Source organism: Pongo pygmaeus, chromosome 8 (assembly GCF_028885625.2).
Source record: "Pongo pygmaeus isolate AG05252 chromosome 8, NHGRI_mPonPyg2-v2.0_pri, whole genome shotgun sequence".
NCBI classification, from domain to species: domain Eukaryota; kingdom Metazoa; phylum Chordata; class Mammalia; order Primates; family Hominidae; genus Pongo; species Pongo pygmaeus.
Genome location: NC_072381.2, coordinates 109,668,392 through 109,684,981, shown reverse-complemented (window position 1 = coordinate 109,684,981; position 16,590 = coordinate 109,668,392). Strand labels below are relative to the sequence as shown.

General features: G+C 37.8%; 1 protein-coding gene across 1 annotated transcript in view; it reads right to left on the bottom strand.

Annotated features, from left to right (window-relative positions):
- Positions 1-16,590, bottom strand: part of CFAP58 (cilia and flagella associated protein 58) — a 105,566-nt gene that overhangs the window by 83,528 nt on the left and 5,448 nt on the right. The window contains exons 2-7 of the mRNA XM_054435952.1: positions 12,820-13,101; positions 9,266-9,414; positions 6,565-6,721; positions 5,457-5,651; positions 2,893-3,030; positions 353-512 (exon numbers count right to left, since the gene is read on the bottom strand). Of these exons, the coding sequence (XP_054291927.1) occupies positions 353-512; positions 2,893-3,030; positions 5,457-5,651; positions 6,565-6,721; positions 9,266-9,414; positions 12,820-13,101 (1,081 nt within the window). The remainder of the gene's footprint in view (positions 1-352; positions 513-2,892; positions 3,031-5,456; positions 5,652-6,564; positions 6,722-9,265; positions 9,415-12,819; positions 13,102-16,590) is intronic.

The following is a 16,590-nucleotide window of genomic DNA, read 5'->3' as shown; positions in this document are numbered from 1 at the left end:
TCTAATGTATTCACTATCTTCTGTGGAAAAGAAGAACTAAAGCAGGTCATGTGACCCTCAGACATAAGAGTTTAGATGCTATTTACTCCATGGACAAATACTGAGCAATACTTCAGGCTGGATTGTCATTTTTGCTAATGGCACCTGTGGAAGAATTTTTTAAGGTAAGAGTTTAAGGTGTTCAAAATGATGCCCCCCACCCCACCCCATATTGACTGTTTACCAGTATGAGTGTTTTTTTACTGATTTCATTTGGTATGGATTGTGTTTGTAAACATGGAGCCCTGGGTTACAAGATAACATCAGTCACCAATAAAATGTTCTAAATGAATAAAAGCACAAAATGGTTTACCTCTCTCTAATCCCACAATCTGATTTTTTAGGGTTTCTTTGTGCTCTTCGACTTCTGCCTTTTGATCTTCAGTGTGGTGCAATTTCTTATGAATTTGTTCTCTGATTTTGTTGAGCTTCCCGATGTCAAGTCGCATTTGATGGACTTCCTCCTCTTTGGCCTGTAATTAGTGAGAAAGAATTAATGAGACACTTTGTAAATGAAGAGCAGGGAACTGGATGATGGTAAACTCAGAACCAATAAAAGGAAATTCTTCCCATGGCATTTTAAAGTTGTTCTGTGAGATTAAATCAAGCACACACAATTTGGTTTTGAGAGAAATTGAAAAACTGTCCGCTGAATAAAACATGTGGTTATGTTTTATATTTTTACAAACTAAAAATAATAAAAAGACTGAAAAATTTTGTTTCAAGTTACCATCTGAAATGGTTTGGCTGTGTCCCCACCCAAATGTCATCTTGAATTCCCACATGTTGTGGGAGGAACCCGATAGGAGGTAATTGAATCACGGGGGCAGGTCTTTCCCATGCTATTCTCATAATACAAACTAAGTCTCACGAGATCTGATGATTTTAAAAAGAGGAGTTCTCCTACACAAGTTCTCTCCCTTTGCCTGCTGCCATCCACATAAGATGTGATTTGTTCCTCTTTGCCTTCCACCATGATTGTGAGGCCTCCCCAGCCATGTGGAACTGTAAGTCCAGTTAAATCCCTTTCTTTTGTAAATTGCCCAGTCTTGGGTGTGTCTTTATCAGCAGCGTGAAAATGAACTAATACACCATCTAACTGTAGAATCAAATAAGATAAGAATGCTAAGTTGTATGTATCAAAAATATGTGAATTTTGTATATTGTATTTGATTAGCAATTTTCATGAATTTACGAAGTGATCTCTCTCAGATGGTTATTAACATACTATAAAATATTCAAACACTCTTTTGGACTCACTGGGCCATTGTAGGTCAATTATATACACTAGAGAAGGGGTCCTCCTTCCTCAAAGTATGTTAGTCTGTAAGTATACATATGGATAAGTGGACCAGATATTTCATAGTATGAATAGGCAGTCTATAAAATGGCAAACAGTCCCCAAAAATAATCCTAGCAAAGAAAAGCACCCGATTTTTGTCTAAAGACTTCAAGCTTTCCAGATTTTGGAAATTTTAATTAAATTCACTTTTTTAAAATTTTGCCATTAGAAGTGACTGGAAAAGCAGCTGGGATTCTTTTGCAAACAAAGGTTAGCAATTATCTCAGCTCATAACAATGAAGAGACTGAAATTAGCTGTTCATGTTATCCTCAGATTATTGCTAGAGGCTGAATCCCATTAGGCTCATGATCTGATAACAGAAATAGTCCATCTTTCAAAATGCCCCATTCATGTTATCAAGGGAAAGAATTAATGGCATGAGTCTTTTTCCTTTAATTTTACCTTAGGGGCTAATATATTATTTTGAGTTAAGTAGTCATCTCATCTCTTCTTTAACTTATTGCATTCTCATAAAGAATGGTTTCAAGTCTACCCATTCTGGGCTGTTTTAAAAGTTTTTCAGCATCAGACCCTCAGACCCTATAGGGTTCAAATTAGTCGATGTTAAGGCCTCTCCAGTTCTAAGATGTTCTAATTCAGTGGTTATTAATCCAGACCCCACAGTTAAACTTCAGAAAAATCCTGGAAACCTCTCCTATTTCTGGGATGCATGCAACACAAGATGTAAGATATGCAAAGAAGTGTGTGCATGTGTATATTACCATCAGATTCTCAAAAGAGATTGTGATACAAAAATGTTATGGTTCTCTGCCCAAATGTATGTATTATTCTTGCTAGGCCACTCTTTTTACATCCAGTATTCTAACATAACCAGAGTAGGGAATATGGATTTTTTTCAGAATTAAAGTGATAAACATAAAGTGATAAACATAAACATAAAGTGATAAACATAAACATAAACATAAAGTGATAAACATATGCCTCTGTTAAGCAGGTAGGCATACAATATATATCGGAGTATAAACTGTTATCTAAACTTAATTTGGAAGCACTCTTCAATGAGAACAAGGAGAAGAATAGGAAATCTGTCTCAAAATATACATTGGACAGAAGTGAAAGTCATGATTCCGCAATCCTGTAAGTAAACCCTAGGTAGTATCAGTCTCTCTCCCAGCCATTCCGTCCCACCTTCTCCAACAAGTAGTAACTATAATCTGAATTTTTTGCTGTTTACACGTGTGAATGGATTTCTAGATTTGAGCAACTGGTTTCTTGCAAAGCTAGTTACAGAGATAGACATCTGAGCTCACTTTGGAAACCATTTGCATAACCGTATGATCAATAATCAGGTTTGCAATTTTACAAGAATGGAAGTCATCAAACTCTGCTTCTGGGCCTAAAGCAATCACTATAGGCTTGCACCTGCCTCTGATGTGTCAAGGTACTCAGTAGAGCCAACACAGGCTATCCAACCGAGGGCTCCAATTGCCAAGGCAAACCTGTGTTAGGAAGAAAGAGCTAGGGAACAGACATGTGACTTGGTGCTTACTTTGAGCTCCAACGCCTTCTGTTGGTTTTCCTGGGATAGCTGCTCACAGAGCAAACTGTGCTGTTCATTCTCTTGCTGAAGTTTAGCATTTCTCATCTGAAATTGCTCGAGTTCCTTTGCAGCTCTCTCATTCAATATCTGAAAGGGATAGAATGAGCTGGTTAATGCTTTTTAATCTGATTACAATAGTTGGGTATACACACAGGGGGCCCCACAAACCTCCTGGGAAGATAACAGCAACCCTGAGTTTTTGTCTTTGTAGAAATTGTTCTTTATTCCCGATGAAAGCACTAACACACTCAAATATGATGAATGTTAAACGGTTGAGGAAAATGATGCCTTCTAATGAATAACACAGTGAGCATAAATTTTTTTCTGAGAGCCTTGGGAAGTCTTGTTCACAGGTGGTGGATAAATATTTTAATGCCTGTTTGCCATTTGGCAGGCTTCGCATACGCAACAATTGCTATAATCATTGCAAATGAGCTAGAGATTCAAACGGATTTTATAAGCTGTGGGGCTCGGAAGCTACATCTTCAGAAGCAAATCCTGCATTAACATGCCTACAACATTTTCGTCAACAGAACTGTTCACTAACACCAACACAGAGACAATTTTCTTTTAATCTAACTTAAGTCGAAACCGTGGAACAGCAGCAAAGTGATTTATATCTGCTTAAGTACAGTGTCAGCCAGATTTTCCTCTTCCCTGCCTTGACTATCCTAAGCAGATATGGTTTTATAAAAACAAAGGATTATATCTTGGGGGCTCATTTCTATTGGGGGAATATTGAGGAGGTGGAGGGATAGCAAATGAATTGCAGGATAAAAATAGAAACACAGTTTAGGTAATGTCTCCAAAATATAACTTCCATGCACACAAAAATTAAGCATGAAAAGAATCCAACCAATTCTCCATCAACAGGGACTAAATAAAATGTGACCTGCTATGCTAAAAATGAAATTGTGTTTCATAGGAGGATAGTTTTTATCCTGATGTCCAAAAGCCTCTCTCTTATGTTTCATGCTCAAAGAAGTCTCATGTTTTTCTGCTGGAGGCTGCACATTGTGAATTATCTATTTGACTTCTGGCTTTATATAAAATTAATAGAGCAATGGACAAAAAAAAAGTATACTTATATCTATTTTTTAGTATAAAACTGCTATATGGCTTGACAATTCTTTGGAAACAAGCTTCCTGAGGAAAAACATATTTAAGAAAAGACTTTTCAATTACATGAATTGCTTTTTTAAGAAATGAGAGAAAACATAATACAATTACTAATACTTGTGTCACCTTAAACTGCTATAATAGAGGAAGTGTTAAAAAACAGTACCATATTAAAAATACATAAAGACTGACCATAGTTTGCTAAACTTGAAAATAACTTAAAAATAAACCTGTTGGCTGGGTGCAGTGGCTCATGCCTGTAATCCTAGCACCTTGGGAGGCCAAGACAGTTGGATTACTTGAGGTCAGGAGCTCGAGACCAGCCTGGCCAACACGGTGACACCCTGTCTCTACTAAAAATATAAAAATTAGCCAGGCATGGTGGCGGACTCCAGCTACTCAGGAGACTGAGGCAGGAGAATCGCTCCAACCCAGGAGGTGGAGGTTGCAGTGAGCTGAGATCATGCCACTGTGCTCCAGCCTGGGCGACAGAGAGACTCCATCTCAAATAAAATAAAATAAAATAAAATAAAAATAAAAATAAATAAATGAAAATAAAACTGTTAAAAATAAATTGTTAAACTCACCCAGTGGAATACTGCACAGCAATAAGAGCTCATGGTCTACTGAGCTCTGTCCAATAGAGCTTTCTGCAGTGATGTAAATGTTCTCTGTCTGTGCTAATATGGCATCAGCTAGCCACCTGTGGCTGCTGAGTACTTGAAATGATGCTGGTACAACCAAGGAAATGAATTTTTAATTTAATTTCATTTTAATAAAGTTGAATTTAAATAGCCACTTGTTGCTAAGGGTTACCATATTGGGCATCACAAGTCTATAACTACATGGCAACAACATGAATGTATCTCACAAACAGAATACAGCAGAAGTTAGACACAAAGAATATATCCCATAATATTTTATTTCTGTAAAGTATAAAGACAGGCAAAACCAAACTCTGCTTAGAATTCAGGATAGAGATGGTATTTTAGGGGGAGAAGGACTAAGAGGGAGCACAAAAGGGCTCCTGAGGGTGCTGGTAATGTTCTGTTTCTCCGGCTGGGAGCAGGTGACCAAGATGCAGTTGAGTGGTGAAAATTCATCAAGCTGTCCACTCGTGACATATACATTTTTCTATATGTGTAGTATAGATCAATAGAAGGTTAAAAAGAAACTTATTAACCTGTTAGAGCTGGGAAATTTAAAAGGGGGGGCATAACTACCTCATAAGAGCCATTCAAAGACCAAATTACAGTGCTAAGTTTTACATCATCAGCACGAGTAGTGAAGGGAATTTGCTGCTTTCCAAGAGAATTCAAAATGCACAAAGGGGTGAATAAAGGTGCCATTCTGGGTTTTTCTTGTTTTTTTGCAAAGGCCCACACCCAACTCACCTTCTGCTCCTTCAGCTGCTGCTCCAGCTTCTGAAGCTCCTCCTTGCTCTTCTGCACATACTGCTGCAGGGCTTTTATTTCTGTCTGCCTGCTGTCCATGTCTGTCTGAATCTGCTTGAGCTCTTTCTCTAGTTTTTCCTTCTTCCGGAACTCCCGGGAAGCTTCGTTCTGACGTTGCTGGATTTCTTGTTGGAACTAGAGGGTGCGGAAAGGACAAGAGAGAAAGAGATGAGACCTGACCATGGCAGGTCTCAGCCAGCCAAGCCCCCTCCTCTCTCAGGTCTGTGATTGTCAGGGCAGTCACTTTGCAGTAGCATTTCCCCTATAGGGCAGACATCCTTGAGCCCCAGTGTCAGGAATATTCTATACTGTTTCTCGGGGCCTTGAAATCAAATGACTACCCTGATGGTGGGCAACAAATCCACAAAGTGTGGTATAAAATCAAATACATATGGAAGCTCAGAGTTCTAGGGGCATTAAACATGGAAAGAATTCATCCCATTCTCTATCAATAGGGACTAAATAAAATGTGGCTAGCTACCCTAAGTATAAAATTGTGTTTTACATGACCCTGGATATTACTAAAGAGAGCACTATAGGTTTATCTTGATGTCCAAATGCTATGAAAAGCCTTTTTCTTATCTCATGTTCGAAGAAGTCTCATGTTTTTCTCTTGGGGACTGCACATTGTGTATGATCTATTTGACTTTGGGCTTTATATAAAAGTGTTCAGAAGGAGTCTGCTAAATGGCTTTCTAATAAATAAATAAATAAATAAGAAGGGCCAAAGAAACTACTTCCACCACCCCCAGATGCTGGGCCCCCTGGCCTTCATGGGAATCATCTTTTTGAGCCAGAATTGTAAGTAGGGAGTGCCTGCCTCAGTGACTTCTCAGACAGAGAACGCAGAGAAAGAACAATTCAAGTTGTTCAACTCAAGTAAAGCTCCTCTCAAGAGAACAAACTAAAGAAACAAGCAGAACTGAGGATGTTTCATTTGGGCGCAAGGAGGTAAATTTGAGAAAGGAGCAAGGTGGGAATAGAGACTGTGGAAGGACAAACATCCTCTGGAAGGAAATATTCCTTCTTCTTGCCCTCCATGGCAGACCTGACTGATGGCGTGTTCAGCCTCCTCTTTTAATCGCTCTGTTTCCTGCTGCTGTTCAGTGGTCTGAGCTAGGGATTCTCGTAATTTTACCACTTCTGATAAAAGCTGGTCTCTCTCCTTTGTCACTTCTTCTTTGAACCTCAGTAAATCTCGGATGCTAAAACGGAAGAACACAGGAGTCAGACTAAATGGCCATCTGCTCAGGGGTCCTTCATATCATTCTCTGAGTTCGTTTTCATGGGAAAGATGTCAGGTCAATGATTAACACTATTCAGGCATTAAAGAGAAAGATCTTTATGCCATGATATGGGATCAGATTGTGAGATGTTAACTGGAAAGAAGTACTAATGATAACATGCATAGTATAAATTTTTTTTATTTTTAAGAAAATACAATGTCTATTCATGCATGTGAGTGTGTGTGTGTGTGTGTGTTTTACAGACATTTTTACAGAAGCCCAGAAAAACATATTACTGATTATCTCTGAGAAATTTAGAGTGGAAAGTTGTGGGGGTCGATACTTTCCACACCTCTGTATTACTTGAATTTGTTACAATAAGACTATATTGCTATTGTCAACTCTGGTAATTAATCCTAAGCAGATGTCAATTTAGGAAATTACTTGTTTAATATATACACTGGAGGGCTATGATCACAGCTATAAACTCTAGAATAAAGCATAAACAGAACCAAATAATATGCATTGCTAGTTTTCTATCCATTTACCCAAAAAGATTAGTTTCTCCCAAATGAATGCAGCCCAGATAAAATGTTACAAAGAACAAAATTGGGAAAATCATTCATGATGCCCATTTTTGGAGGTCATGTGATAATATTCATTGATTTGAATTGTAAACCAGTTACCTCCAAATTTCAAAAGCCATTCCATATGATTTGGCATGACTTCCTGCAGAATTAGCACTTCGCAAGTGGAAACTCAGTGTCTGATATGACCTCTGCAGCAGAATGAATGTAGAGCAAGGCAGCTCTTGGAGCTGAGAAGGCAGAGGAGAACTTGCACTGCAGACTCTTGCTGACAGTAATCAAACGACTGCTCAAAACACAGTAATTTGTCAAAGTATATTTACCAACACCTTTGATGTAATAAATGTTTAATAAGGAAACTTTAAACCTGCACTCAAATTCTACTCCAGAAATAAAACCTCAAATTCGAAGGTTACTATGAAGACAGACAGTTACACCTGGGCACACTGTTGAAGATAAAATTATGGGTTGGATTGTTCCTTCAGTTCTCCTCCTCACCCTCTTCCAATGCTTGTTAAAAATGTCTTGTATCTGAATCAGTTCCCTCGCATTCCTCTTCAGTAGTTGCTCTGAATATGCTTGACTTCCTTAACAAGAGGATAAAGCCCACACTACAGGCATCACATTTTCTGTTTTTATTTCCTATTCCCTCTCCCAACACCTGTACTTAGAACTATCTGTCAATGTTGGATCAATGCATCAAAAAAGCATAAGAAACTGAAACAGCAAAATTAGATTTGGTTAATTTCCTTGGCTGCCCAAGGAAGTGTATGTTCATTCCTGATTCATTCGTTGATGCCATGTTTTGCATGCCCCACACAGTGCTGGGCTCCTGGAGGGGATATAAAGGTGTCTTCCTTCAGGGAGTTCACAGCCTAATGGGTAGAGCAGCACATCAACAAATAAATTTCAATATAATCTGATCAGTGCCATACTGGAGGTAAATGTTGGGTCTTATGGAAACAGAAAACATAGTGACCTTCTGTGTGGTCATTAGAGTCTGGATGTGGAGAGGATGTTGGAACAGTGACGCTGATGTTGATGAAGTTAAGACAGTGTTTGAGATGGGTCTTAAAGGAGGCATAAAAGTTGACCAAGGGGAGAACGGAAGAAAAGGCATTCTGAGCATGGAAAGCAGCATGTACAAAGGCATGGAGGTGTGAGCAACTTGATGGGCTCGCACGAGGCTAGAGAGGCTGACTGGCGCAGGTTCTCAAAGGGCTCTGAATGACCCAGTCAAGAGTCTGGGCTTTATCCTTTGGGTATGGGTAGCTATTGAAAGTGTTTATGCTGGGGATAGGTACACATGTGTTTCAGGAGCCTAAATTTGGTAGCAATGATGGAATAAAGAAGGACATGTCTTCTGTAGGCAGGGAGACCAGTCAGGAGGCTACTGCCAGATCTGGCAGAGAGTAGGAGGCCTGAACCAAGGCAGTAGCACTGGTGACCAGAAGGAGTGAAAGGCCATGCTTAGAAGACCAAGTCAACAAGACAGTGGCTTTAAGAAATGGGGGAGCAGGAGGTGGGAAGAGCAGCTCTGTTTTCTGGCCTAGAATCTGAAGGGTGGGAGGGATGGTGATGAGACTGATCATGGGGAGTAGATGGGAGAAGCTGAGACTCTGGGCAGAAGATTAGCCAGTTATATTCCACACAAATTGCAGAGAAATAAACCTAACATCTTACTCATTTTGAAACTATACTACTGATTCCTATGGAGGCAGAAGTTTAAGATAACCACAAATTAGAAGTTCTTAGGTGTGGAGAAAAGAACATTACTTAAAATGCAACAGACAGAAAACAATCTCTGAGAACCCAATAAAGAAGAGTCTTGTATCACAGTGAATGTTCAAGAAGACACTGGCAAGCCCCAGGCTGTCTACTGAAGGAGGCCTCTGCAAAAGCAAGTTTAACATACATCAACAAGGCTATGACCTACTTGCTATCCTGGTCCATTGACAGTCCAGACCCTTGCTCCACTAGTTTGGTCAGGTTCACTATTTCCTCTTTCAGAGCAAGAATCGTCTCCTTGGCCTTCTGCTCTTTGTCATAGGCTGAGTCCACCATCTTCCAGGCCTTTTCAATTTCCTAAATGGGCCATAGGATATCAGTGAGAAAGACCAAACTGGGTTCTAGATGCAAGATAAATTAGCAAACAGAATAATACCATGACCACAGTGTAGTTGTATAAATGTGCATTGACTAAATTGTTTAACATGAGCTAGTCAATAGTGAATAGCACATTGAAAGAGGAGGACTGGACTGGATGTGGTGGTACAGGCCTATAGTCTCAGCTACTCGGGAGGCCGAGGCAAGAAGACCTCTTGAGCCCAGGAATTTGAGGCTGCAGTGAGCTGCAATCATGCCACTGCACTCTAGCCTGGATGACAGGGCACGACCCTGTCTCAAAAAAATAAAAAATAAAAATAAAATAAAGTAGGGACTGGCAGAGTGTAGCTGAGTGTGGCTACAAGGCTTACTTACTGCAAGGTTTGCAAAATTAGAAATGAAAGTTTATGTGCTTTCCAAGTCCAGAGATTAAAAGGAAAAAAAATAAGTTTTATCACATGAGAAATGATCATAGATCCACGCCCTAAATTAATAGACTGAATTAAACCTCTCGAAAGATTTGTAAATAAAAAATATATTTTATCATCTGGTCCCAAGTGATCTCCTAGTGGCAATGTGAGCTTTAGAACAATCCACACAATGCTGTTCTTTACTGTTACCTAATTGTACCCAACAACCTTGGTAATTCCCATTTTTCAGAAACTCAAGCCCAAGCCTTCTCATCAAATGCTTATATATGGGAAAAAACCCATAACGGGGAATGGAGGCAATTACCTATGCAGCTTTGGCTTCCTTACTGTTATAGAATGCGATGTGTAATATTGACATAAATACTTAAAAGTGAATTACAGCAGTTCCAGTAAAGGAGCAAAGCACAGTAAATTTTGAACATGACATAATTTGGATGTATGTCCCTGCCCAAATCTCATATTGAAATGTAATCCCCAATGTTGGAGGTGGGGCCTGGTGGGAGGTGATTGAATCATGGGGGTGGATTTCTCATGAATGGTTTAGCACCATCCTCTTGGTACTGTCCTTGTGATCGTGAGTGAGTTCTCACGAGATCTGGTCATTTGAAAGTGTGTGATGCACACATATGTTCATCACAGTGCTGTTGACAATAGCAAAGACATGGAATCAACCCAAATGCTCATCAGTGATAGACTGGATAAAGAGTACATATACACCATGAAATACTATGCAGCCATAAAAAAGTACAAGATCATGTCCTTTGCAAGGACATGGATGGAGCTAGAGTCCATTATCCTTAGCAAACTAACACAGGAAATGACAACCAAATACCACATGTTCTCACTTATAAATGGGAGCTAAATGATGAGAACACATGCACACATAGAGGGGAATAACACACACTGGGGCCTTTCGGAGGGTGAAGAATAGGAGGAGGGAGAGGATAAGGAAACAATAACTAATGGTTACTAGGCTTAATACCTGGTGATTAAACAATCTGTACAACAAACCCCCATGACACACGTTTACCTATATAACAAAACTGTACATCCTGCACATGTACCCCTGCACTTAAAAGTTTTTTTTTTAAAGTGTGTGACACCTCCCCCACTCCCTCTCTTGCTCCTGCTCTGGCCCATGTGAAGTGTCTGCTCCACTTTGCCTTCTGCCATAACTGTAAGTTTCCTGAGGCCTCCCAAGAAGCTGAGCAGATGCCAGTGTTATGCTTCCTGGACAGCCTGCAGAACCATGAACCAATTAAGCCTCTTTCCTTTATAAATTACCCAGTCTCAGGTATTTTTTTAATACAATGTGATGACCAACTAATAATAAGTTAAGTGAGTTTTAGGCCATCACTTAACTTTCTTGCAAAATTCTGTCGAGTAGAATATGGGTCCTTTATACAGATAAGAACCTATAAGCTTTAGGTTAAAATATTCCACTTGTTTATTGACAAGGAATGAAATGGGTGGAAAAGAGTATTTAATGTAACAAATTCGTGGTCACTATTACATTAGACAGATTACTCTTGGGTAACTATAGCACACAATTCAGTGATTCAAAGCAAAATGTCAGTTTGTGGAATATTTCTTATGTAGCAACCATATGCGCTATATTTAGCAAAACAAATGAAAGATATTTACATTAAAAAATGATTACAAAAGTTTTATCCAAATCAACTTTACCAATTAGATTTTAATCCATTCATGACCTCCATTTCCAGATTTTGTTTTTTTGCTTGTTTTGGGTTTTTTGTTTTATTTTGTTTTGTTTTTGAAGATGGAGTCTTGCTCTGTTGCCAAGGCTGGAGTGCAGTGGCACAATCTTGGCTCACTGCAACCTCCACCTCCTGGTTCAAGTGATTCTCCTGCCTCAGCTTCCCAAGTAGCTGGGATTACAGGCATATGCCACCATGCCCAGCTAATTTTTATATTTTTGGTAGAGACGGGGTTTCGCCATGTTGGCCAGGCTGGTCTCCTGACCTCAGGTGATCCACCCACCTCGGCCTCCCAGAGTGCTGGGATTACAGGCATGAGCCACCACAACCGGCCCTTCATCAGTTTTTAAATTTACAATGAAAAATGTTTTTTGCCATTATAAAATGACTTTAAGCCTTCTTATATTGGTTTTTCAGCAAGGAGAAGAAGAACATGACAATAAACTTTAAAATAGCACGTAAAAGTGAGTAGTTTCTAAGAGAATTGATAATCCATATTTAGTACTGGTCTTGGAAATTCATTTGAACTGGGTGGTATCTAATTGCATGATATCAAGGCAACTGTCTAAAAATTTTATAAATTGTTTCTCATATTTAGGGTTTTAATTATGTTTCAATCTCTTATCACCATGAGTCAACAAGGAACATTTATATTTTACCTTCAAAATAATGCAACACACTTAAGGATGAAAAAAATCTAGTGTAAAACAAAGCAATACATCCTCAGTATCCCCAGACTGAATCTCTGTTCTCCTATTATGAGGAACTGGGAGGATTCAGAGGAAAGAAAAGGGGTGCGAGGAAGAAAGGTCATGAAAATTACTATCTGGGAATTCTCAAGGCAATCTTTACTAAAACAGGAGAAAAAGCAGAAATATGAAAATATCTTTAACAGTTAAACTACCATCATGAGGTATTAAATTACTCATCATGCATCAAATAAGACATATTGAGATTCCAAATATTGCATTTACTTATCTCTAAATCTTTTCCTAACCCATTATTTCCCAGAAACCAAGCAAGTAAGAGTCTCCATTATTTTCTGCGTGATGTGATTCACCCAGGCTAAAAAATCATTTTCTTTGAAAATCAACATTATTCCTTAGGCTTAATGAATATAAAAATCGTGTGAATTTTTACCTAATAACTCATTTACTACCAGCCTAGAGGAGCCAATATAATGAGAGAATGATGTTTTAAATTCAGGTTCATTCCGTTTCTAGAAGATCACTGACCTTCTTTAGGGATGCAATGGTGGTCTGATCGTCTTGAGAGAGCTTAAGGGCAGTGGCGACCTTCGCGGAATTCACTACAATCTCTGCATTTAGCTCTCTGCATTTGGCCATCAGACGCTTTTCATTGTCATAAGACTTTTTCATGACAGCATGAAGCCTCTCATATTCAATCCGAAATTTTTCCAGACTTTTGTCTCCTGAAAGTTCATGGAGAACTCCCTGAAAATCTCTTTCCATTTCTTCAAATGCAGATTCTTCCAGGACTTGCTTTCCACTCTTTTCCTGTAGAAAAAAAGCAGGGATGGGAAAGGGCAATGCAACATTTACATCATTACTATCAAGGAATTACTGCTATTACCTCTGAATGAAACACCTCCACATGAGCAAAATTAAAGCCACTGATAAGCAGAAAATTTAAGATTATATGACAGGAAAGGTCCTTGTTCAGACCCTGATGCTTATGTACATATATATGTGTGTGTGTGTGTGTATATATATATATATATGTGTGTGTATATACATATATGTGTGTATATATATGTGTGTATATACATATATGTGCGTATATATGTATATACATATATGTGCGTATATATATGTATATACATGTGCGTGTATATATGTATATACATATGTGCGTGTATATATGTATATACATATGTGCGTGTATATATGTATATACATATGTGCGTGTATATATGTATATACATATGTGCGTGTATATATGTATATACATATGTGCGTGTATATATGTATATACATATGTGCGTGTATATATGTATATACATATATGTGCGTGTATATATGTATATACATATATGTGCGTGTATATGTATATACATATATGTGCGTGTATATGTATATACATATATGTGTGTGTATATGTATATACATAATGTGCGTGTATATGTATATACATAATGTGCGTGTATATGTATATACATTAATGTGCGTGTATATGTATATACATATATGTGTGTGTATATGTATATACATATATGTGTGTATATATGTATATACATAATGTGTGTATATATATGTATATACATATATGTGTATATATGTATATACATAATGTGTGTATATATGTATATACATATATGTGTGTATATATGTATATACATATATGTGTGTATATATATGTATATACATATATGTGTGTATATATGTATATACGTATATGTGTGTATATATGTATATATGTATATATGTATATATGTATATGTATATATGTATATATGTATATACATATATGTGTGTATATATGTATATACATATGTGTGTATATATGTATATACATATATGTGTGTATATATGTATATACATATATGTGTGTATATATATGTATATACATATATGTGTGTATATATATGTATATACATATGTGTGTATATATGTATATATATGTATATACATATATATGTGTATATATATGTATACACATATATACACACATACACATTATACATTTATACACATTACATATATATATGCGTTGGGATATATATGCAGAATATATATGCATTAGGATAATAGCAGTTCCCACCACATGATGTTGCTAAGGATTAGATTAAATGAGATCACTGATGTTAAACACTTAGCCAAATGCCTGGCAAATAGTAGGGATTCAATGAATTTTCAGAGCTATTATGATTATTCCAAACCCTGGTCTCTTTTCATTGGGCCTTGCTTCTTATTGCCCCTAAGACTGCAAAGGGCAGCGGGGGTGGCCACAGTGTGTTGAGGCCAGACATAGGAAGATCTTGGCATAGATATCATGAAATCACATATACAGTGAAACTCGCCTGAAGTATGCACTTGTCTCCCAAAAGAGATTCCATCATTTTTATCCCTTAGAAATGTAGGCTAGGTCATGCCCCACAGTGTCCTAAAATGCCCCTGTGCAATACTCATGGGACTTTTCCACATTTGCTTTCCATGGTTAGATGGGCAACAAATTATTTCAAAATATAAGCCCAGACATATAGATATAATTCAAGCAAGTCTGGCTATTACTTACATGAGAACCTAAGAGTGAGTTATATCGGAATTCTTATTTCTCTACTTTTAGGGGTTGAATTGTGTCCCCCAAAAAGGTATTTTGAAGTCCTAACCCTGCTAATCTGACCTTATTTGGAACAGAGTAATTTAATAAGATAAGCTAAGACTGGAGTAAGCCACCCAGTTTGTGGTGCTTTGTTATGGCTGCTCTAGCAAACAAATCCACCTACTTCTTGTTAGCTACAACATAATAATGAAGAAGAATGGGTATGGTTAATATATTTATTCATTCATCGAGCAAGTATTTATTGAACATCTGCCATACATAAATTCTGTGATGGATTGGGAATAAACAGCTTATCCACAAGAGGAATAAGCAGCTTATCCACAGGGAATTTATACTTAATTGCTGGTGGGGTATGAATGCAGTTAATGAAAGCATAGAATTTGATCCCTGTCATAAAATGTATTCAAAGTTCTCTACGAACCCACAGAAAGAGAATTAATCCCAGCAGCAAGAATAAAAAAAAAAAAAAATCTCAGAAAAGAATTGGCATTTGAGCAGGCCCAGAAGGAAGAGTGGAATTTTCATAGGGGAATATGGAGAAAAGGGGCATTCCCAGCAGATGGCAAAGCTTGAGCAAATCTCAGGGCCAAGCAAGTATCCAAGTTGGCTAAAGAATAAGAGGGATGAACGGAACAGAATAGAGTCCAGAAATAATGTGGCACAGCTACAACCATCTGATCCTTGACAAAGTCAACAAAAAAGCAACAGGAAAAGGATTCTCTATTCAACAACTGGTGCTGGGATAAAAGGCTAGCCATATGCAGAAGATTGAAACTGGACTCCTTCCTTACACCATATACAAAAATCAATTCAAGACATATTAAAGACTTAAATGTAAAACCTAAAACTATAAAAATCCTGGAAGATGACCTAGGAAATACCATTCTGGACATAGGCCCTGACAAGGATTCATGATGAAGATGCTAAAAGCAATTGCAACAAAAACAAAAATTGACAAATGGGACTTAATTAAACTAAAGAGCTTCTGCACAGCAAAACAAAACAAACAAACAAAAAAAAAACTATCAACAGAGTAAACAGACAACCTACAGAATGGGAGAAAACATTTGCAAACTGTGCATCCGACAAAGGTCTAATAGTCTAATATTCTGAATCTATAGGGGACTTAAATAAAATAACAAGCAAAAAACAAACATCCCCATTAAAAAGTGGACAAAGGATATAAACAGACACTTTTCAAAAGAAGACATACACGCAGACAACCAGCATATGAAAAAAATGCTCAACATCGCTAATCATTAGAGAAATGCAAATCAAAACCACAATGAGATACCATCTTACACCAGTCAGAATGGCTTCATTAAAAAGTAAAAAAAATAACAGATGCTGGCAAGGTTGTAGAGAAAAGGAACATACTCTGCTGGTGGGCATGTAAATTAGTTCAGCCGTTGTAGAAAGCAGTGTGGCAATTTCTCAAAGAACTTAGAATTACCACCTGACCCAGCAATTCCATTATTGGGTATATACCCAAAGGAATATAAATCATTCTACCATAAAGACACCTGCATGCATATGCTCAACACAGCACTATTCACAATAGCAAAGTCATAGAATCAACTTAAATGTCATCTACAGTAGACTGGATAAACAAAATGTGGTACATGGGCCGGGCGCAGTGGCTCACACCTGTGATCCCAGCACTTTGGGAGGCTGAGGCGGGTGGATTGCCTGAGGTCAGGAGT